General features: G+C 37.6%; 2 protein-coding genes across 4 annotated transcripts; both read left to right on the top strand.

The window, feature by feature from the left end:
• The first annotated feature begins 202 nt into the window (after window positions 1-202).
• Window positions 203-12,713, top strand: LOC126609686 (DNA ligase 6). 2 transcript variants are annotated; one of them, XM_050277556.1, is made up of 19 exons: window positions 214-2,645; window positions 2,757-2,874; window positions 3,031-3,112; window positions 3,756-3,858; window positions 4,021-4,117; window positions 5,263-5,365; window positions 5,865-5,993; window positions 6,158-6,205; window positions 8,217-8,314; window positions 8,415-8,480; window positions 8,999-9,158; window positions 9,277-9,384; window positions 9,625-9,674; window positions 10,364-10,398; window positions 10,500-10,561; window positions 10,668-10,829; window positions 10,932-11,020; window positions 11,484-11,583; window positions 12,183-12,713. In XM_050277556.1, the coding sequence occupies exons 1-19, from the start codon at window positions 341-343 to the stop codon at window positions 12,489-12,491; spliced, it is 4,224 nt and encodes a 1,407-aa protein (XP_050133513.1). In that variant the 5' UTR covers window positions 214-340; the 3' UTR covers window positions 12,492-12,713. The 2 variants fall into 2 exon arrangements, with proteins under 2 accessions (XP_050133514.1, XP_050133513.1); XM_050277557.1 differs by lacking the exons at window positions 11,484-11,583; window positions 12,183-12,713 and having other exon boundaries at window positions 203-2,645; window positions 10,914-11,023.
• A 1,230-nt stretch (window positions 12,714-13,943) lies between these two features.
• Window positions 13,944-20,591, top strand: LOC126609685 (histone chaperone ASF1B-like). 2 transcript variants are annotated; one of them, XM_050277554.1, is made up of 3 exons: window positions 13,944-14,257; window positions 15,669-15,810; window positions 20,540-20,591. In XM_050277554.1, exons 1-3 carry the CDS (start codon window positions 14,134-14,136, stop codon window positions 20,574-20,576), a joined length of 303 nt encoding a protein of 100 aa, XP_050133511.1. In that variant the 5' UTR covers window positions 13,944-14,133; the 3' UTR covers window positions 20,577-20,591. The 2 variants fall into 2 exon arrangements, with proteins under 2 accessions (XP_050133511.1, XP_050133510.1); XM_050277553.1 differs by lacking the exon at window positions 20,540-20,591 and adding an exon at window positions 15,892-16,394.
• Window positions 20,592-20,948: the final 357 nt, after the last annotated feature.

Below are 20,948 nucleotides of genomic sequence, written 5' to 3'. Positions count from 1 at the left end.
GTGGTCACGGTTAAGCCACGTTAACATTTTATATTGATTTTTTAAAAAAATAATAAAATAAAAAATAATAAGAATATAAAATGTTGACGTGGCTTAACACAAAACAGAAAGAAAAAAAGAGATGGAAAGAGTATGGAAATGGGAGCGAATGAATTGGAAAAAAATGAAAGAAAAAGAAAGTGATGTGACCATCATTTCCAGAAAATACCCAAAAAGTTTTTTGAGGTACACAATAAACTGTTAGTGTTTGCCGCCTTCAACATACCTGCTTACGACTTCCACCAGAAAACCTCAAAATTCCAAACAATGCTTTCCTCTTGACATCCATATCCAATCTCCCATGGCCTCCTCCTCCTCTTCCGTGACCAGAACCCCAACCCTTGATTCCACCCACCTCTTCCTCGCCGCCCTCGCCGCCTTCTCCCACCAACCCAACCCTCCCCATCCCTCTTTCCCTCCAATTCCCTCCACATTCCCTCACTCCAAACTCATCCCCAAAACCCGTTTCGCCGTCGACGCATTCCGCCACGCCGGCGATCACTCCGTCTCCTACTTCCTCTCCCATTTCCACTCCGATCACTACGGCGGCCTCTCCCCCAATTGGGCTAAAGGCGTCGTCTTTTGTTCTCCGATCACCGCCCGTCTTCTCACTGAGGTGCTCAAGGTCTCTCCTCATTTCGTTGTCGCTCTGCCGCTGGGCGAAGCCGTTGTAATCGATGGGGTGAAGGTTGTACTGATTGACGCTAATCACTGTCCGGGTGCGGTTCAGTTCTTGTTTAAAATTCCGGATATGAACGGAAAGTTTGAGAGGTATGTTCATACTGGCGATTTTAGGTTTTCGGGTTCAATGAAGTTAGACCCTTTTCTGTGTGAATTTGTGGGTTCCGATGCTGTTTTCTTGGACACTACGTATTGTAATCCGAAATTTGTGTTTCCTTCACAACAAGAGTCTGTAGATTATATTGCTAGTGTGATAGAACGAGTTGGGGGTGAATGTAAAAGTGAAATGAAAAATGTTTTGTTTCTTGTAGCTACTTATGTAATTGGAAAAGAGAAGATTTTGCTTGAAATTGCGCATAGGTGTAATCGTAAGGTGCATGTGGATGCTCGTAAAATGGCAGTTTTTCGTGTTTTGGGTTATGGAGAGAATGGGGTATTTACAGAGGATGAATGTGAAAGTGATGTACATGTTGTTGGGTGGAATGTCTTGGGTGAGACTTGGCCATATTTTAAGCCTAATTTTGTGAAAATGAAGGAGATTATGGCCGAAAGAGGATACTCTAAGGTTGTGGGTTTTGTTCCTACTGGTTGGACTTATGAAGTGAAGCGTAATAAGTTTTCGGTTAGGTCGAAGGATTCGTTTGAGATCCATCTTGTACCATATAGTGAACATTCAAACTATGAAGAACTTAGAGAATATGTGAGGTTTTTGAAACCAAAGCGTGTTGTTCCTACAGTGGGCTTGGATGTTGAAAAGCTTGATAGTAAGCACGCCAGTAAAATGCAAAAGCATTTTGCTGGGTTAGTTGATGAAATGGCAAACAAGAAGGAGTTCTTGAAGAGCTTTCGTCTTGGGTCTAAAGAAGTAGCTGACAGTGTAGAAAATGAGTCCAACAAGGGCCCCATTTTGGGGCTCGGTGAGGAGAAAGAGGCACTGTCATATGATAAGGATATAGTAGGAAATAGTATTATCAGTTTAGGCATTGAATTATCATCTTCTCTACAAGAACCTGATCGACAAAATCAAGTGGTGTTAAATGATGAGGAAGCAGAAAAAATCGTCCAAGAACTTCGTGATTGTTTGCCCACATGGGTCACCCATGAGCAGATGCTAGTTTTGATTGGTAGCACGGGAGGGGACATCGTTGAAGCAGTTTCTAATTTCTACGAACGCGAGACAGAATTTCATGAGCAAGTAAATGCTTCTAGAATTGCTGATTCTGTGTCCCAGACTACCTCAACTTGTGACTCTGCATCACTTCCAAAAGCAGGCTCTGATAAGAGCAGTCCATGTGGAAGTACTGACATTCCTTTAAGTCAAGATTATATCTCACTTATGCCAAGGAATATGATTAAAAGTGGAATATCTCCTGGGAAAAGGGCGAGTAAAGTTAACAATAAGGTAAACAAAAAGTTGAAATTAAATTCAAAATTGGATTCAGGCGGGCCGAAGCAACTGGCAATAACAAGGTTTTTTAGTAAAGTCTTACCAAATGTTCCAGAAACTGCGGTGGCTGGTTCATTGCATGAACAAAACCCTAAATATGAAAATTTGCTCAACGATGACACCAAATCATACAGGGATGAGATACATCAGTTTCTTCAGATAATAGATGGTGATGAATCGCTAGAGAGCTATGCTGCCACCATTCTGGAGGAGGCAAATGGAGATATCAATAAAGCGCTAAATATATATTACTCTAATCGTGAAGGAAGGTCCGGTGAGAATGAAGAAGAATTGGTGGTTAATGAAAAATCAGTTCAGTTCCACTGCCACATAAATAATTGCTCTTCCGACAAAGAGAAAACTCAGTCAAGGAAAATGGAACCAACAACTGATTCGTCTGTGCAGGTTTCATTACCAGTGAATGTAAATATAACTTTTGTGTCTCTACCACCAGAAAAATACAATCCTATAGAACATGGTTAGTGCCACTTAGTTAGAACACGATGTTCAATTTTACAGAACTTTTTTGTGTTATATGCTATAATTGTTTAGATAGGAATCTTGATTAACTTGGAGATAACATGTGCAGCTTGCTGGAGGAATGGACAGAATGCTCCATATTTACATCTTGCAAGAACTTTTGACTTACTTGAGGATGAAAAGGGCAAGATAAAAGCTACTTCCATGCTCTGCAACATGTTCAGAAGGTTTGGTGTATGATCCATTGTGATGTTTTCGGGCTTTTATTTATTATTCAGGATCCACTGTCCACTTTGGTTATGTGGTATATAATTCTGTTGCAAGAGAAAAAAGAAATAGAAAAAAGTGGCCCATAATTGCTTGTGATGCTTCTTGTTACGCAGTTTGCTTGCCTTGTCTCCTGATGACGTGCTGCCTTCAGTGTATTTGTGCACAAATAAGATCGCTGCTGACCATGAAAATGTGGTTAGTTGTATTTATTCTTTATCATTTGTATTTATTATTTTGTTTGCTTGCCTAGACATACGTGTGCAACTTATTTCTTATCACTAAAGAGCATTGGCTAAAACTATGAAGTAGTTGAATGAAAACTTTCATACTAGAGCATGTATTTGTTGATGGGTTAAATTTTTTATCAGTTTTAGCTGTGGCTATAATGTTCACTTTGTATTCCTAAACCCATGCAAAGTTAGATCTGTTGTCTTTTGTATTCGAGCATGCCTTAATAACAATTATAGACTGGGTTATACTTTTAGTTAGACTAGAAAATCAATGGTTTCCAACTTTCTAACTGCGAGATTTGGTTAAGTGGTTTCTGTTTGCATTTGGACTTTTTATTGTTGTGGTTTAGCATTTTTATGTGCAAGAAGTGTGATTTACTTGTGGATTGTCAACTTTTTCTGCTCAATGTGCTTGTTTGATGCGTTTTTTCCCTGACAACTGTTGTCTGCCCATATACTTTTTATTTTCCTTTCCATTTGGCTGGCCAATAGATAGAGTTAGCAAGAAGAAATACAAGGAATTTTTTAAAGACAAATCACAAATATGCTGCCTAAGGGCCCCTCTCCTGTAAACAAGGAAGGAATTCTCATTTATAAGAATTATACAGGAGCTAAACATCGGTGGAAGTTTGGTCACATCAGCACTGGAAGAAGCATGTGGGACAAGCCGATCCAAAATAAGGGAGATGTACAGTGAGCTGGGTGATCTAGGTAGGAATGGGCCATTTTTCTCACTCCTCTCTCTTTGCTCTTCTAAGCATTTTTCTTTTTATGTTTAGAGGTGGGTGGGGGGGGGGGGGGGGTTGGGAATTGGGTGATGTGATCCTGCCATGGTCCCTGAATAAATTTTAATAACAGTATAATATCTTAAAGGTGATGTTGCTCAAGCATGCCGGCAGACACAAAAGTTACTTGCCCCTCCTTCACCGTTGTTAATAAAGGATGTATTTTCTGCACTCCAAAAGATAAGGTATGGATAGTCCAGATTGGTTTTTGTTCATGACCGATATATGAACTTAGTCCAGTTACAATGTTTAGACAACCTGAAATGTTGATGTGTGGTGCATGCTTTTTATGAAAATTTGACAGAATCTAGCATGTATTTCATATTAGTGATCTTGTTTCAGTTCAATTGAGGTTTGGGTTATAAAAAGTTGGCTGATGACCCCCTTAACTTTTCTGGATTGTTTGTGACTGGAGAAAAAGAAACAGGATTTTCTGGCTACTGATGTTCAATCTATTTGAGATAAGAAGTGTTAAATCCTTATTTCTTGAGCTCAACGATTGAGATAAATTTTACATAATTACTTTATAATTGCTTTGTAGATTTAAATTTGACGAAATGGAAACTTTTACTGTATTTTAGCCCCTTAAAACTTGAATCTGCTTTCCAAGTTTATTTGTCAAATAAGTTGAATTCCTCGAGTTTTTTTTAACAGTGTACCAGCAGAACTGCTCTATTCTTTTCCTTATAATGAATTATGTTATTTTATATATAAGAAAACCAGTGTACCTCCAGAGTTCTCTAAATTTTCATGTTTCACTAAGTTTGTAGAAATTACAAAAACTTACCCAAGAAACATTTGTAAAACAAAGGGAGTTGTATTGGAAAACCCTCTAATGATTTGTTGGCACTGAGGCCACTTCTCTGCGATTTGCATTTTAAGATTAAATATTCTCTTCTCTTTACATAGTATTCCTTTTCCTCCTTCCTGAGATTTTAAAGTGTGGGCCTTGAACTCACTGTTGTCTTAAGGCCGTAAGTCTGCTCGTAATGGAATTAAGTTCAATAGCCTGCATTTACAAAACAACAATATGTGGTGATGGGTAGATGATTGACTTGTTGGTGTTGTTGTGCTCTGAAGGACTGGGGCATTTATGGAGTCTCATAGAGGTTTAATGGTAACATGTTAATGTAAGATGGCTTTTAGGTACTTTTGGCATAACTATTTTGCTTATTACCATTTTATATAACCAATATGTTCTCTTTTCTCTAATGTATGGTTATTTACAGCATGGAAATTGTACAGGTTCATCATTCATTTTAATTGTTAATTTATTTTATCTTCTCATATTACTTGCACCTCATCACTTTACTTATGTATTATTCATCAGTGTACAAACAGGTAGTGGAAGCACCGTTCGAAAGAAAAGCCTCATTTTGAATCTAATGCGCTCTTGTAGAGAGAAAGAGATGAAGTTTCTTGTTAGAACTTTGGTAACACTCTTACAGAGCTTTTGGTTCTCAGTGTTTTTCACCTAAACATGCCTAGATTTAGATGACCCAATGTTTTTCTTGTATATATAACAAAAAAAACTCATGATTTCAGTTTTGTAAGTCTTCCAGTCTCCAATTGAAACAGCTGGGTTTGTGCTATGTATCTTTGGTTCTCTTTTTGTTTTTTCTTTTTGTTTTGTTTTGTTGTGGGGGAGGAGGTGCTGGTCCTTTTTTTGGTTGACTGATCAATATGAGCAGCCACTTCCTCTGTTTTAATTGTTCAACTCTTTTGACAACATGAAAGTTCTTTGTTATACAGTATGACATGAAAAATAAAAAACTCTGCCCTCGCTTGAATAGACAAACCAAAAGCTTCATCTGTCAAGTGAATGGAAGCGAATTCTGGTGTAATAGGAATAGAGTTACAGTGAGAATCATTTCAATTGGAAACTGCTTTATATTATTATCACCACTCAGTTTCTGTATATTCTTTGTATAGGTCAGGAATTTACGAATTGGAGCAATGATGAAAACTGTTCTACCTGCTCTGGCTCAAGCTGTTGTCATTAACTCCTCGTATAACTTCAATAATGAAGGAAGAGTAGAAAATATGAAAGATAAGCTTCAGGTTTTAATATTTATCTATTTGAACTAAATAGTTCCACAATGTTTTTTTATTTTTATTACAAAAGTTACAAATTTTTTTTTATTATCAAAGATATAAATTTATTTGAATATCTAGTTTATTCTAATATTAATGTTTTTTTTTCCCTGGCTTTCTTAAACTTCCAGCGTCATTCAGCTGCTGTAGTCGAAGCGTACAATGTTCTGCCCAATTTGGTGAGTACTTGTGAATTTTTCACCAACTTTTAGTTGCCTATTGTGTCTCTAGAAACTAAATTCTTGTTTTATTGGAAGGCCTGCACCACCTCCAATCTAGTATATAGGTGGTTTCCCTAGAGAGTTTCTTGGTGAAGGCGTGAAAGAATAAAACATTGTAACTAGAGTAAAAATTCCTACCATTCTTATGAAAAATTAATATGGTCCTTTGGTTAAGGCTATTCAGGGAGGGCAATATATGTGCTGGGTGGTTCCAGGTACATGTTTCTCTCTCCACATTGGTGTGTGCTGTGTAAGAAAGATGCTGAGAGTGCAAATCATCCGGTTTTACATTGTCTTACAGAACTGAATCTTTGGCTGTTCAGGAAGGCAAATCTGTTCTTGCTAGTTCCAGCTGCACATGGCATTATTTTGGGAGGACAATATTTTTGTGAGGATGGAAGAGGGGTTTTTCTTTTGGGAAGATGTTCAGTTATCGCTTTTATTCCTATAGACAGATATTGGAATTTGGAGGGTCAGAGGGATGAGAAAGTGGGGTATTGTGAGTTGTTAGTCTAGCGGTTGGGTCCTTGGTTTGCTCCTAAGTGGTCTGGGGTTTGACTCTCTCCCACAGTACCTTAAGAAAGTTGAGGTTCCACCATAAAACCAATTGACAATATAGGGAGTAAACTACTATATAAGCACATGCAAGGTCCCTCCTCTCATCAATGCGGGATTCATTCTCAACAGTACCCACCTAGTAAATGCTAGAGTTTCTCGCTCCCCAAATGTTTGTAGGGTAAAAAAGAAAAAAAGAAAAGAAAGTGGGGTATTTGTGTGAGAGGGTTCGTTGCTGGGCCTCTCTTTGTGCCTAGTTGTCATCTGAATTTTAGGAGAGTGCACTTTCTGTTATTTTCAGATGGGAATGCTGATGATGTTGATATATTTTGTAAATTTTTTGGTGTAGGTAGATGCTGGTTTTGGTGTTCTATTTTTATCCTTTAGATGACTGTATTCTATTCATGTCTTGTTTTCCACTATAAAATGGGGTATGAAATCACAATGCCGCTTTTGATACCATTCTGCTTAAGTGCAAAAGCAAGTGTATCCAATGTTGTTTTGTAAGATTCTATAGTTTGTTATGACTTCTTTTACATGACCTGGCACTTGTAATAAAAACTTAAAATAGTTCAGAGGTACATAATTAGTATCCACCAAGTGCAACTGCCTTTATTATGGTGAAAGAGGGAGTTCACTCTGGCATCATCCTCTCATAGCCTGAAATTATTTTTACTATTTCTGGGACTATTTTTTCCACAGCCATAGTCACTGTAACTATTTTAAACCCTTATCTACCGCTATAATGTTAGGCTTGATACAATTTCTGTGTTGAGTTTGGGTTTGGACTCTTGACAAGGTTTTGGGAACCATTTTCAATTAGGGTTTCTATATCTAATATTTTGTTTCACGGGTTCATAAATATCATATGCTTGTATTTTCCTTATTCGAAAACCATTTTCCGTCTTTGTTTCATGAACCATGATCTTCTAAAATCTATATCTCAACTTGGTGTGGTTCAGTATAACTGGATGTTGACTTTTATGAGGATAATTTGGCTGGGCTGTGATGTTGGCAAGATCAAGCCTTTGTGTAGTGTAGTTTGGCTTTTCTCAATTTGGCCTTCTTTTGATGTATTTTCTCCAAATTGTGTTTCGGTTGTCATTTATTTGAAGTTTCCTGAAGTGCAACTTTTGTGTTTGGACCAGTCTCAGTTATTTAAGGTTTACCAATGCAGTTCCTTGTGCATTATCATCACTTAATTGGATTTGTATGATGAGAGTGTCTTTTATATATGGCTGATTGTTTTCATCTCCTGATGCCTCACTTTTGATAGTAAACATAAACATCATACATTGTTCTTAGCTAATTCAAGTTAGATGTTAATATTATTTTGAAGGCAAATTTCAAATTTGTCGTCCTGGTTTTATCATCTCGAGATGTCAGAATGTGCCACGTGATTCATTGTATGCAGGATTTGGTCGTTCCTTCCCTCATGGACAAGGGCGTTGGATTTTCTTCGTCAACCTTGGCAATGGTTCCAGGAATACCTATTAAGCCAATGCTTGCAAAGTATATGCTTTTGAAACTGCTTCTTACTTTGTATTAAGGAATGCAAGTAGAATAGAAACTAATGCTCCAACTCAGTGTTTTTAATGTTTGTTTGTGGTAGGATCACGAATGGTGTTCAGCAAGCACTGAAGCTCTTTGAAAATAAAGCTTTTACATGTGAATACAAGTAAGGTCCTCCCTTACCTGTAGATGCATTGTTTTGCCTTGGTCATTTTTCCTGCCTAATTAAAATTCACTACATCTTATAAGAGGTTCAAAAGATGTCAATCCAAAATTGTTGGAGACTTCTGTTCCATGTCACCTATAATTTGTTCCGACAACTCTTATTTAGATGAAAAGATTTCAGGGTTAAGAAATTTTCAAGGTTTTACTTCAAGAATTTTCTTCTGAGAATTTGTGTGGTCATTTTTTTTTAAATATTGGTTACATTGTGGTATACTTTATTCTCAAAACGAATTAGATGGGTGGTCATCTCTCTTTCTCTTGTTCCCCTCCCCTCCTCCCCCTTCTCTCCTTTTTCTGGCTATAGAAGCTCCAACTGTTCCTTTTAATTTTTAAAGTAACTCTGTAATACCTGCTGAAATGGTTCATTGCATTCATCAAACTGTGCCTCATGTGCATTTATGAGAGTATGCTTAACCTTTAGATTTGAAACCACTACTACGCTTATGACCATAATTTCAGATATGATGGTCAGCGTGCCCAAATTCACAAATTGGTTGATGGGTCTCTGCGCGTTTTTTCACGAAATGGGGACGAGTCAACATCAAGATTTCCAGATCTGATTAACATAGTTAATGCATCTTGTAAGCCTGATGCAGAAACTTTTATACTAGATGCGGAGGTAAAAGTTCCTTGGTATTGTACTCATGGACAAGCACAGACAGACGCTCTTCTGGATTTGTTAGATTCTTTCTTTTGGGAGGGGGATAACTAAGTTCTCTGAGATTTTCTGGTTTCAGGTAGTTGCAGTCGATAGGAATAATGGTCACAAGCTAATGTCTTTTCAAGAATTGTCGTCACGTGGGAGAGGGGGCAGAGATACATCAATTACATTGGATAGCATAAAGGTTGTATGACTTATCGGGATGCTATCCAATGTGCTCCTTAATTGGGAAACATAAGATGTTTATTCTAAAGCCTTCCTTACATAATAAATCAAATCTAATAAAAAATGTTGATAAATTATTTATACAGGTTCACGTAGTGATAGATAAAATTCATGTAAAAAAATTGTGTAATGTATGGGTAGATTTCATTTTTGTTCTGAAATATTGAATTTGTTTTCAAACATTTTCTTTCATGTGCAGGTCGACATCTGCGTATTTGTCTTTGATATCATGTTTGCCAATGGAAAGCAGTAAATATCTATGCCTCCTTATGTAGCGTTTCTTGATCTGGTTTTTCCTTCTGTTTTAGACAGAGGCTTTCAGACCCCAAATTTATTACTGATTTAGTAAACTTTTGTGGAGCAATAGGATGAGAACCCTGCTCTACATTGGTTTAATGAATTGATCATCTAATCTGTAGAAATTTAGTCTTAACCAGATTAATGACAGAAACTATTAGGATTTATATTTCTATTTTTATTCAAAGCAGATTACATTCCTATTTTAGTCAGAGGCTCTACCAAAAGGGCGTCAAATGATCTTAATCTTGGAAGTATCTTGGGCATATTATACCACCATATAAACGTCCTTGTGTGGCAACTTCATAAAAAGCATATAGTTACAGATAAATTGGCATAAAATCATATTTATAACTACAAGAAAAGAGCAAGGTTGGAAGGGCTTGGACATTTGTCTAACACTTCCATTGCTTCTGCATTGGGTTAACTGCTCCTTATTAGAATTTGTGTCATTCAACAGTATAAACTCAGAGGAGATACAAACATTTAAATAACTGTATATGGTTTTTGTGTTGACACAGGGTTGACACGCTAGAATTTTACACGATCATATTGTTGTCTTTGCTTTTATTTATTTCTGTTTTTATTTTTTGTAATACGGTTGCTTATCATTAAAGTAAGCTAATCAAACTTTATCACAGGTTGCTGGGCTTTCCTCTGCGGCAAAGGCGAACATGTACGTCTCCAGACTTTAGTTTGTAGTATATTCCTGTCTAAGAGTATCTTGCTTGATACCCTGAAATTATGTTGTAAACTTTGGTGCTCAATAATCTGCAGATTTGAAAGATATGTTTTATGTTGAGAAGCCGGGTTATTTCGAATATGCCAAGGAAATTACAGTAAGTGCTTATGGTTTACTTTTCTTGTAATTGGCACTTTAGCTTTATCTTTTCGCATAGTGGATCTTTCCTTAATTGCTGATTTGTAACATTTGTCTGCTTGTAGGTTGAAGCAGATGATGCTTGTTTAACCAGTGAAGCCACGTTAGCAAAGATCAGCTGCTTTCTTGAAAATTCATTCCAATCCTCATGCGAAGGGATTATGGTTAAATCTTTAGATGTTGATGCTGGATATTCTCCATCAAAGCGTACAGACACATGGCTAAAGGTTTAATTCTGTTCAAGTTTCTTATTAAATGATTTGATATAATAAACATCATAGGAAAAATATCTGACCTGACCTGTTATTAAGTCTTTCTTTCCTTTGTAGGTCAAGCGAGACTACATGGAGGGATTGAACGACTCTCTTGATTTAGTCCCAATTGGAGCTTGGCATGGAAACGGGAGAAAGGCAGGCTGGTAATTATTTATTTTTCGTTGCCACTTAACTTTTATGCTGTGTGTGATTACCTACTACATGCACGGATGCACAAACGTTAAAGTTGCTTTACATGTTTTCCAAGTCATTGAATTTACAAATCCAGAGTTTTAAATAGGAAAGTGCTATTCACACACCCAATTTTACCTCCCACACACCCTTGTTAATTTTTGGGCATTGATCTTCTTCAATTCATTTGATCCGACGGCCAAAATTGAAAGGGGTGTATCAGAAGTAAAAATGGATGTGGATAGCACTACCTTTAATTAGTTTAGTCTTTGTCAATAACTTGTGTTTTTTCTTTCTATTTGGTCTTTTCTGTTTCTGTTGTGGTTTTTAATAGTATATTGAATCTTACTCATGCCATAAAAGAGAGAAGGGTTGAAATATGTATCAATTGTGCAGGTAAGGTCCATTCCTCATAGCATGTTGTTTATGTTACAGGTACAGTCCATTTCTCATGGCATGTTATAACCCTGAGACTGAAGATTTCCAAAGCGTCTGCCGTGTCATGTCTGGGTTTTCCGACTCATTTTACATTGAGGTATGTGTATTTTGCTGATACGCAAAGTATTTTCTTAAGAAGGTACATGCAATTTTTTGGTATATTACTGAAGATATTGTGACTGATCGAAGATGAACTGTGGCTATAAAGTGGTTTCCAATATTAGAATGTTATCCTGTTGGATAAAAGTTTCCAACTTCCTATTGAAACCAAGTTCCAATTGTGGAGTACAATGAAGGGTTCATATTTCTTAAAATATAAGAGACCTAAGATTTTAATGTGTCCTCTCTAAAATTTATCCTTTTAAAAGTTAGTGCGGTATAGCTTTGGGTTGTATGTTATTTGATATGTGGTGAAAGGCAATTTCCTCTTTGCAATGGTGAATAAGGCTTAGTTTAGGGCTTCATGGCAGAAATCAGGTTCATGTTGAGGACACTTGAGTTTGAAAACCCTATTTTTACTGGACAAATTATTAGTGTATTTGTCATTTCTGCACGGAGAAAACCTTCTGGAAATTATACTTCCAATTGATTTCTCACTGTGTTGCACGTGGATTCTCTTATTAAGAGTCAATGTAGGGTGTGAGCTCATCTCATGAATCTGCTGATTATAGGTTTGATTTCTGTTTTTAACTGCAGATGAAAGGTTTCTTTTCGGGAGACAAGATCTTGTCCAGAAAACCACCTTATTATAAAACCTCTGAGATGCCTGATATGTGGTTTTCTCCGGAACTTGTGTGGGAAATAAGAGGTGCAGACTTTACAGTGTCTCCTGTTCACCAGGCTGCTGTAGGTTTAGTGCATCCATCACGCGGCATTTCGATCAGATTCCCAAGGTACATTCGCACTGTGGCAGATAGAAAACCAGATGAATGTAGCACAGCTGAAGATATAGCTGCAATGTTTCGTTCTCAGACAAGGAAGATGGACGTGGCAGCTGAAAATTGAGAATTTTCTTTGATTTGGTGCGTGAACTGCTTTCAGTCCAAAGTTTTGTAATGTTCGTACAAATAACATAGTTAGAAATATGTTTTGAATGTATAGCTTGAAAAGGTTGGTGCTTAAACAGTCATCCCCTTTGCTTCTTATCTTTGTTACCTTGTAAAGATTCATAGAGATCTCCACTTCAGCTTTAAATTAAAATGCATCTGCTTCTGCATATTCTACGAAGTTAGTTCTCCAAAGGTTTACAATCTTTTTATATTCGGTGCATGAACTTTGATGTCAATCGGTACAGTGGATAAGGGCTTGATTTATCCTTATACATCGTTAAGCGGATCCAACCCCCGATCTTCATAATGAAGTTTGCCTGGTTGGTTATGCTGATGCTGGTTATTTTTCTATACAAACCCAGTCTCAAATGGATTGTTTATATCATTAGAGGTACTACAATATCCTAAAGATATACCAAATTGGACTTGGTTCCTACGTTTTCAAATCACGCTGAGATTCTAGCTCTACACAAAGCATCACGTGAATGCTTTCAGTTGAGGGGTGATTGAACACATTACAACCTCATGTTGTTTTTCTTTCATCATTGGCGGTCCAACAACGATTCATGAAGACATCACTGCAAGTGTCAACTTGTTAAAGAAATGATACATCTAAGGTGACAATACCAAGCATATTGCATCAAAGTTTTTCTTCACCCATTAGCAACAAGAGCATTAGAAGATCGAAGTCAAGTAGATCTAATCTCAAGACAATCTTGTCAACCTTTTCATGAAGTCATTGCTAAAATATACTTTTAGATTTGCATCACCGGTAGTTCTCATAGGAAGCTATGTTGAACTTAAGGGAGTATCTTGAAGCATACTTATATGACATTATTGTACTCATTACCTACAATCGGGAGCACTTTTTCCTAATTAGTTTTTGCTAGCCTAACGAAGATTTGATGAGGCACCTACTTTAAGTTGGTCATACCCTTGTATGTGTTAATGATCTACTAGAAGACGTGAAACATCAATATCCTGCATTAACTTACTTTTCTTCTTAGATTACGAGTTTGTCCTACTATGTTACCACATCAAAGTTTTAAAGATCAAATCCTCATAAGCTTTGTATTACTTGTAAAGCAAAAAATACCATAATAATTAATTAAAAAATATTATTCACATCTTCATTTTTACTTCTCATCGAAAAACCATAATAATTAATTAAAAAATATTATTCACATCTTCATTTTTACTCTCGCCTAACAAGTTCATAGCACTACCCAATTAGTTTCGCAACAAGTCCATTTTTATTCTTCTTTTTAGGCTTAAACCCCTTCCCGCCCCAAGTTACGCACACCGGTACCCTTCACCAAAAAAACTCCCGCCAAATCGACACCGCTTATCGCCCGTATCCATCCGGTCACTATCTCGTTTTCTATTTCTCGCTTTAAAACGACAAAAATCAATTTCCCCCAAAACCCAAAACTCCCAAAGCAGTGTTCCGAAAGCAGTTAGCTATTCCGGCTTGGGATTTCGATTAAGGTTCTGAAACCTAGGGTTTCAATCCGTCCGTACAAGAAATCCTACGCGAGTAGAATAGTAGTCACAGTCACAGTCGTCGTTGTCTTCTTCTTCGTCTGGGTTTCGTTGCAATGAGCGCCATTAACATCACGAACGTGACGGTGCTCGACAATCCGGCTCTGGACAATCCGGCTCTGTTTCTGGCACCCTTCCAGTTCGAAATTTCTTACGATTGCAACACTGCTTTCAAAGACGGTACTGTTTTCCCCTCTCTCTCTTGCTTTTTGTTTTTGTACCTTTGGTTTTAATTTTGTGATTGAGTTTGAATTAGGGTTTTTTCGTGTTTGATTGGGAAATTGGTAGAACAATTGGAAATTGAAGTGTTAGATGTAATGTTGAATGGATAGAGGTTATCTTCCGAAAAAGGGGTTTTCTTGGCTTGCAAGGAAATGGGTGTGCGAGAGCTCATATACTATAGATTGGATTATTATCTTTTTGTTATGAAATACTGGGGATATACACCCAATTGATTGAGTTTATTGTTTGGGTTTCGAGCCAGAAGTGAAACGGTTTCTTGGTTGATTAGTGTTTCTTCTTCTTTTCGTTTTTTCACGATGTAGTTGGAACAATGAACATTGTAGTATGTTGGAAGAATTTGTAGCATTGGCTTGCCATTGAATGAGAAGTAGAAATAAGAAAATGTCGTCGCAGTGGACATGGTGTGATGCTGAAAGAAGTCAAACTGTGTTTTGTATGCATTTCAAGAAAGCGTATGTTCTAAAGTGTTATGTTTTCTAAGATTGGTGGTATATTTTCTATCAATGACCATGTTTGATTTATCAGCTTTGCTAATAACAATTCATTTCTGCATTTCAAGGGTGCACTGTGTACATATTTATTGTTATTCTGGTAATATCAGTTTCAATGTCTTTGTCGTGCCGTTACCCCTGACCTCTCTAAACCTTGAAACACCCTCCCTCTCCTTTCTTCCTTCCTGTTCTTTGTGTCGTATGTGCGATTGGATCTATTTAGACTGTTTGCAGTTAAATTAAATATAGCTAAAGGTGAATGGATTTGGAATAGAAATAAATTTAGCAAAGAATTGTTTAACATGTCAGTCACTTGAATGTAATTATAGTACTTGGCTGAGGTGCTATAATTGCGTAGGTATTGCATATAGAACTGTAAACAGAAAACCAGAAAGGTATCTTTCAAAGAGTGAAAACGTAACACCATGTAATTAGGCAAATAGTAGAGCTGTAACTCTAAAATCTTTCTAATTTTGTAGCTTTGATCGACAGAAAATTATTTAACCACCAAGTAGCACCAACTTGAAGCATTGACTTGTTCCGGGTAGGAATATGTACTCTTTTGAGGACAACAGACCAGTAAAATAATTATGTACAGATGCTTGTTAAAATATTTAGTCTTCTAGTTCCATACCCTTCCTTTAATTTTTTTTTTGGAAATCATCATATCCTATTTCAGCTTCTTGAGTCATCCCCTCACTAATGGTGATGATTGTTTGCATGAAACTTGAATGGAATGGGGAGCTGAGTTTCTGAGATTGCACAAGTATCACCTAGTTGCACATGCTTTTCTAGTTCTAGGTGAACTAAAAGTGGATGCCTTGTTTACTTGTTGAATAATTTTTATGCCAATACAGATTTGGAATGGAAGCTCATTTACGTGGGATCTGCTGAGGATGAGACTTATGACCACGCAAATACGTTCACAAGAAAATCTGGCCAAACTCTTCACCAAATCACTGCCGAAGACGACGTGTCAAAAGCTTGTTCATGGAATTGGTATGCGTAAACTTTCTAAGTTGCAACATTACTATTTCTATTTGGAATTGTGTCAAATTCAGGAGGAGTATCTACGATTAGGAGCATTTTTCCCACTGGGTTTTTACTACCTAACGAGGTTTTAACGAGGCATCCACCTTGGGCTGGTCATATCCCTGATGACGTTCCGTAGACATTTCTTTTGACTTTGGATTACTCATGCATTTTTCCTTAGACTATGAATTTTGTCCCTACTCGGGTTTTTGCCATAGCCTTAGGGTTTTTTTGTGAGACTTACTTCCTTATACAAGTTCCTACCTCATTGAGAATAGTATGTTCCCAAAATCAGTGCCGACGAGTCGACTTCTTCAACTTTTACATGATGCTGAATTTACCTTAAGTATTAACACACTCAAGGGGGAGTGTTGTAAACTTCCTATTAAAGTGTGATTGTCTAAATCCTAGATTAGATTTTATTCTAGTTATCATTTCCTATTACAACTTGTATTCCTTGGGGATGAAGGATTCTTTCCCTTTACTACTATAAATAAAGGCACTACATAGGACGGATAACACACAAATTCCCCTACATTCCCACAAACACATATTTATTTACTCTCTCTTTGTCGTTGGCTCCCTCCCCTTGTCAGATAAAATAGACCACAACACTGAAACCTTTTTCGTTAGTTTTCTTAACTTTTAATTGTAACAAAAGGCAAAAGAAGAGTTTTACTTAGAACCAACATGTTGGTTTATATTGAATAATATGGAAGACACAAAAAGATGTTGGTTTACAAGAGCAAGCCACCTGTTTTAGAAGGGCTTGGCGCGGTCCAGAGTGTGATAGGCCCAGTGAAAAAAATTGTTGGTATGTGGGCCAGAAGCTGCAAGCAAGCCTTAAGTAAGGAACCCAGGCGCATGCTCGGTTCTCACACACATGCAGCAAGCCCAAAAAGGTTGCTGCCTCACGGTTCAAGCGTCCAAGCCTCGAGCTACAGGCTCGGCTTAGGGTCAGGTCGGTGCGGCAACATGGTTTTGGGTCACGGCTTAGTCGAAAATTCCCCATAAATATTAAATTCTTTTTCAAAATTCCTAGGGTTTGAAAAACCCTAATTGCTTCTAATTTATTTCAATTCTTTGACTCACAAATTCCACGTAGAAAAGATTGCGTAATGCATGAAACGTGTATATATATATATTGACAAATATATTAATCATATATATATCGGAAGGTAAATATAAATGTAGGGGGTTCATGTATTATAAGGAATGTTTTCATGCTTCATGATCAGTTCAAATATCTTCCTTTATTTTAAGCGTACCTGATTGGCAGAAATAATAAAAGCCTTTGAATTTTGTAGAAGATCATTCTCTGAAAGTTAGAATCGCATCTCCAATGTGTTGTATCACGTTCAACAAAGAAAAATTAAATTGAATCAATAACATGTATATCAATTCAATAAAATAATAAATTAATCATGAAAACAATGATTAAAACATAATACTTTCCTGATTGAAGATCAAACTCTCTATAGCCAGCGTCTAGAGTGTGCTGATAATGTATTAAACTATTGAAATGAAAACAAAAAAACAAAAAAAACAAAACCAATCGGTGCCCAAACCCCCGACCTCGCGCTGCTCACCAGGACTGTAGCCTGCACCGAGCCACAGCCGGAGCTGTCGGCTCCTGGCCTGACCCCAAGACGCTGGGCTTGGCCCACTGACGGCATCCTGCTCCAGCCTTTTGGGCTTTGGAGCTCCCTCCGTCCAATTTGTTTCCCCCGACCCGCGAAGAAGGAAAACAAAAATCAAACAAAATTCTTCTGGGCTCGCCTGAAGTAGCCCCCGTAATTTTTTTGGCTGTTGGGCTAGCCTGCAGTGGCCCATACCATTGGCCGATTCTCTCCTTTTGGGCCTGCAGCCCACTTGAGATCAAACTCGCCCAGTTTTGGGCCTGGGATGCACGACACCTTTTTTTTTTAGCCCATTCGTGGGCTTAGGCCTTATTTTGCTTGCTAAAGCTGAAATCAAGGTATAAAATATCGATGATATCGGAAATATCGGTAGTCCAAAATCACGGAAATATCGATGGAAATATCAGGATATTATCGATATCAATAATAATAATATGGAAACCACGGAAATTGTAAGAAAAACTTGGAAATTTTTATTGAAACTTTGCATGATGTTTATTTAGTCAATTATCTATTAGTTTATCACAAAAAATTGGAAGGAAATGCATTGCATGATGGATTTAAGTTGATTATATAGCGAGCTGGCAAACATTGTGAATGTAGAAAATATGTAGTAATTAATGAAAGAAGTTTAAACACACCATAATCATTTATATATAATGAATTTGTACAATATTTTGTTAGCCTAAAAGGAATGGTTAGGATAGTGACAGGTGTCATTATCAGAGTAGAGAAGATTTAGTTAGTTATAAGGAGATTGTATTTATATATAAAGTAGTTGGTGTAAACAGAAGGTTGTGTGTGTGGAAAATATACAAAGAAATATCTTTACTCTCGCTCTCTCTACTTCCTCTCTCTATACTCTCTCTGTACTTTTCTCCATTGCTGTTATCATGGTATCATCGCTGGCAAAGGGTAACACCGTCGTCGGTTTCTGATTCCTATGCTTCCGCTCGGTTTTCTTGGTAGTAGTTGCTTTCGGTGCTTTCAGTTTTTTAGTTGGTGCTTTGCATATCTCAGTCGGTCGCTGAAACCCTAAAACCAAATTTGGGGATTTCTTGTTTTCTGTAAGTCGGTGGTTGTTATGCTTGTGATTTCTTCGTTAATTGTTGCTCATCTGTGTTGATTGTTGGTGCTGTGTGGTAGCTTTCTCAGTACGGTTATTGCTGAAGTCGCATTGTTGCTGAAGTCGAATTTTTAGTGCTTATGGTTCTTAATGCAATTGCTATTTGCATAAGTATTGTATTGCAGATCTGTGTTGTCGAATTGTGTTGGTGAATTGTGGTCATTTGGCTTGAATTGGTTTTTCTTTGTCTTGACGATCAAATTGATCTGTTGCAGCTCTCATCATGGTGACTGTTGCTCAATTAGCCCTTACTCAATCCCCAATTTCTTCGTTGATTCCTAGTGTTGGTAATACTGTCACTGTGAAATTGGATGATTCCAATTATGTTACCTGGAACTTTCAAATGGGACTTCTTTTGGAGGGTAATGAGATTTTTGGTTTTGTGGATGGCTCTATTTCTTGCCCGGACAAATATCATAGTTCCGATTATGAGGAAGACACTGTTAGCACTTCCCACACTGTTACTGATGATTACAAAGTGTGGAAGATTCATGATAAAGCTCTTATGACACTTATCACTGCTGCATTGTCTACTGCTGCCATATCCTGTGTTATTGGTTGTTGTAGTTCACAGGAAATGTGGAGTAATCTAAGGGAACGGTTCTCTAATATGACTAGAACTAGTATTGTTCAAATGAAGATTGATTTGCAGAACATTAAGAAAGGGTCAGAGTCTATTGATCTATATCTGCAGCGCATCAAGGATTGTCGGGATCAACTTGCTGCTGTTGGTGTCCATATATCAGATGAGGATATTGTCATTGTTGCTCTCAAAGGTCTTCCTCCTGAGTTTAATACTATTAAGGCAGTTATAAGGGGTAGAGAGAATCTTGTGTCTTTAAAAGAGCTGAGATCACAATTGAAAGCTGAAGAGGCCACTTTGGAAGAGGTTGTTAAACAGGCTCCTATCATGTTTGCCATGTATGCTTCCAATTCCATCTATGATGTTGGAAGATCATCTGGTGGTGCAGCACACAGTGCCTCTCAGAATGCATTTAGTGGATCATCTCAGCCAATGTTACAATCAATGCCTTTTGAACATCATATGTTTCCGATGCATACTCCTCTTGCTTTTGTGTCTCAGAGTGGTTCAGGAACTTATAATAACTTCAGGGGGACTAACTTCAAATCAAAGGGGAAATGAAAGAGGTTTTACACTCATTTTCAGCAACCTCAACAACCTGGTGCTCCATTTCCACATCAGTCTTCTTCACCTCAGTTTCAGGGCTCTTCTTTTCAGTCTTCTAACTCCCCTATGGCTACTGAGCAAGTGTATCAACATGTTCAACCCTGTCAAATATGCAATAGGAAAGGTCACAGTGCTCTTAATTGTTTTCAAACAGGGTGTCAAATCTGCAATCGGAAAGGGCATACAGCTGCAACTTGTTTTGACAGAAACAGTGGTCCTTCTCCACTGATGGCTCATCCATTTTATTCATCCCCATCAACTTTTTCTCCTCAACAGTTCCCATCTTCTGGTTCTCCTTATTTCAGATCTCCACAGCCTCCCTTCTCTTCCCAATTTCCATCTGCACCTGTGGTTCATCCACCTCCGTTTAATCCTGCAATGATGCACTCTCAACATCAGTCTCCTGTTGCCATGACTGCAAGGTCTACTCCTTCTCCCTCTGCACCACAGCCAGAGTATTGGTTACTTGACTCGGGGGCGACACATCACATGGCGTTTGACTTGTCCAACCTCCAAGTGGCTGCTCCATATTCATTATCTGATACTGTTACTGGGGCTAATGGTGCAGGTCTACAAATTGCTCATATTGGACAGTTTACTCTTTCTCTACCAACTAATAATCTTTGTTTAACATCTGTCTTACATGTTCCTTAATTATCACAACACTTATTATCTATGCATCAACTATGCAAGGATACTAATTGTAGGTGCATTGTTGATGAGTTTTTTGTGTGCATACAGGACAAAGTCACACAGAAAGTTCTGTATCAAGGCTTGAGTAACAATGCTGTCTATCCCTTACTAGTGTTGAAGTCTTCTTCGGTTTCTCTAGCAGCGTATATTGGACAAAGAATAAGTTCTGCCCTTGGGCATTGCAGGTTGGGTCATCCTGCCAATTGGGTACTCAAGGCAGCTCTCAGTAAAGCCGATATTTCTTTTTCTTGTAAAGATTCTTCTCCTACTTGTAAAGCTTGTCTACAAGGCAAATTTACTGGTTTACCTTTTCCTTCTTTGGCTTCAAAGTCTGTTATTCCGTTTGAAGTCATTCACACAGATGTTTGGGGTTCGTCACCTAGTGTGTCTATTGAGAACTATAGGTATTATGTGTCCTTTATTGATGAATGTACAAGGTACACATGGATATTTCCTA

Source organism: Malus sylvestris, chromosome 17 (assembly GCF_916048215.2).
Source record: "Malus sylvestris chromosome 17, drMalSylv7.2, whole genome shotgun sequence".
Taxonomy (NCBI): domain Eukaryota; kingdom Viridiplantae; phylum Streptophyta; class Magnoliopsida; order Rosales; family Rosaceae; genus Malus; species Malus sylvestris.
The sequence above is the reverse complement of the archived record's forward strand: the minus strand, read 5'-3'. Positions and strand labels throughout refer to the sequence as shown.

Excerpts from the sequence above, each read along its gene's own strand:
- LOC126609686 (XM_050277556.1), top strand. The coding sequence starts at position 341 with ATGGCCTCCTCCTCCTCTTCCGTGACCAGAACCCCAACCCTTGATTCC. Across the intron at positions 5,994-6,157 it reads ATATGAAAGATAAGCTTCAG|CGTCATTCAGCTGCTGTAGT; the intron begins GTTTTAATATTT and ends TTAAACTTCCAG. Across the intron at positions 10,399-10,499 it reads TCTGCGGCAAAGGCGAACAT|ATTTGAAAGATATGTTTTAT; the intron begins GTACGTCTCCAG and ends AATAATCTGCAG.
- LOC126609685 (XM_050277553.1), top strand. The coding sequence starts at position 14,134 with ATGAGCGCCATTAACATCACGAACGTGACGGTGCTCGACAATCCGGCT. Across the intron at positions 14,258-15,668 it reads CAACACTGCTTTCAAAGACG|ATTTGGAATGGAAGCTCATT; the intron begins GTACTGTTTTCC and ends ATGCCAATACAG. Across the intron at positions 15,811-15,891 it reads AAAGCTTGTTCATGGAATTG|GAGCATTTTTCCCACTGGGT; the intron begins GTATGCGTAAAC and ends ATCTACGATTAG.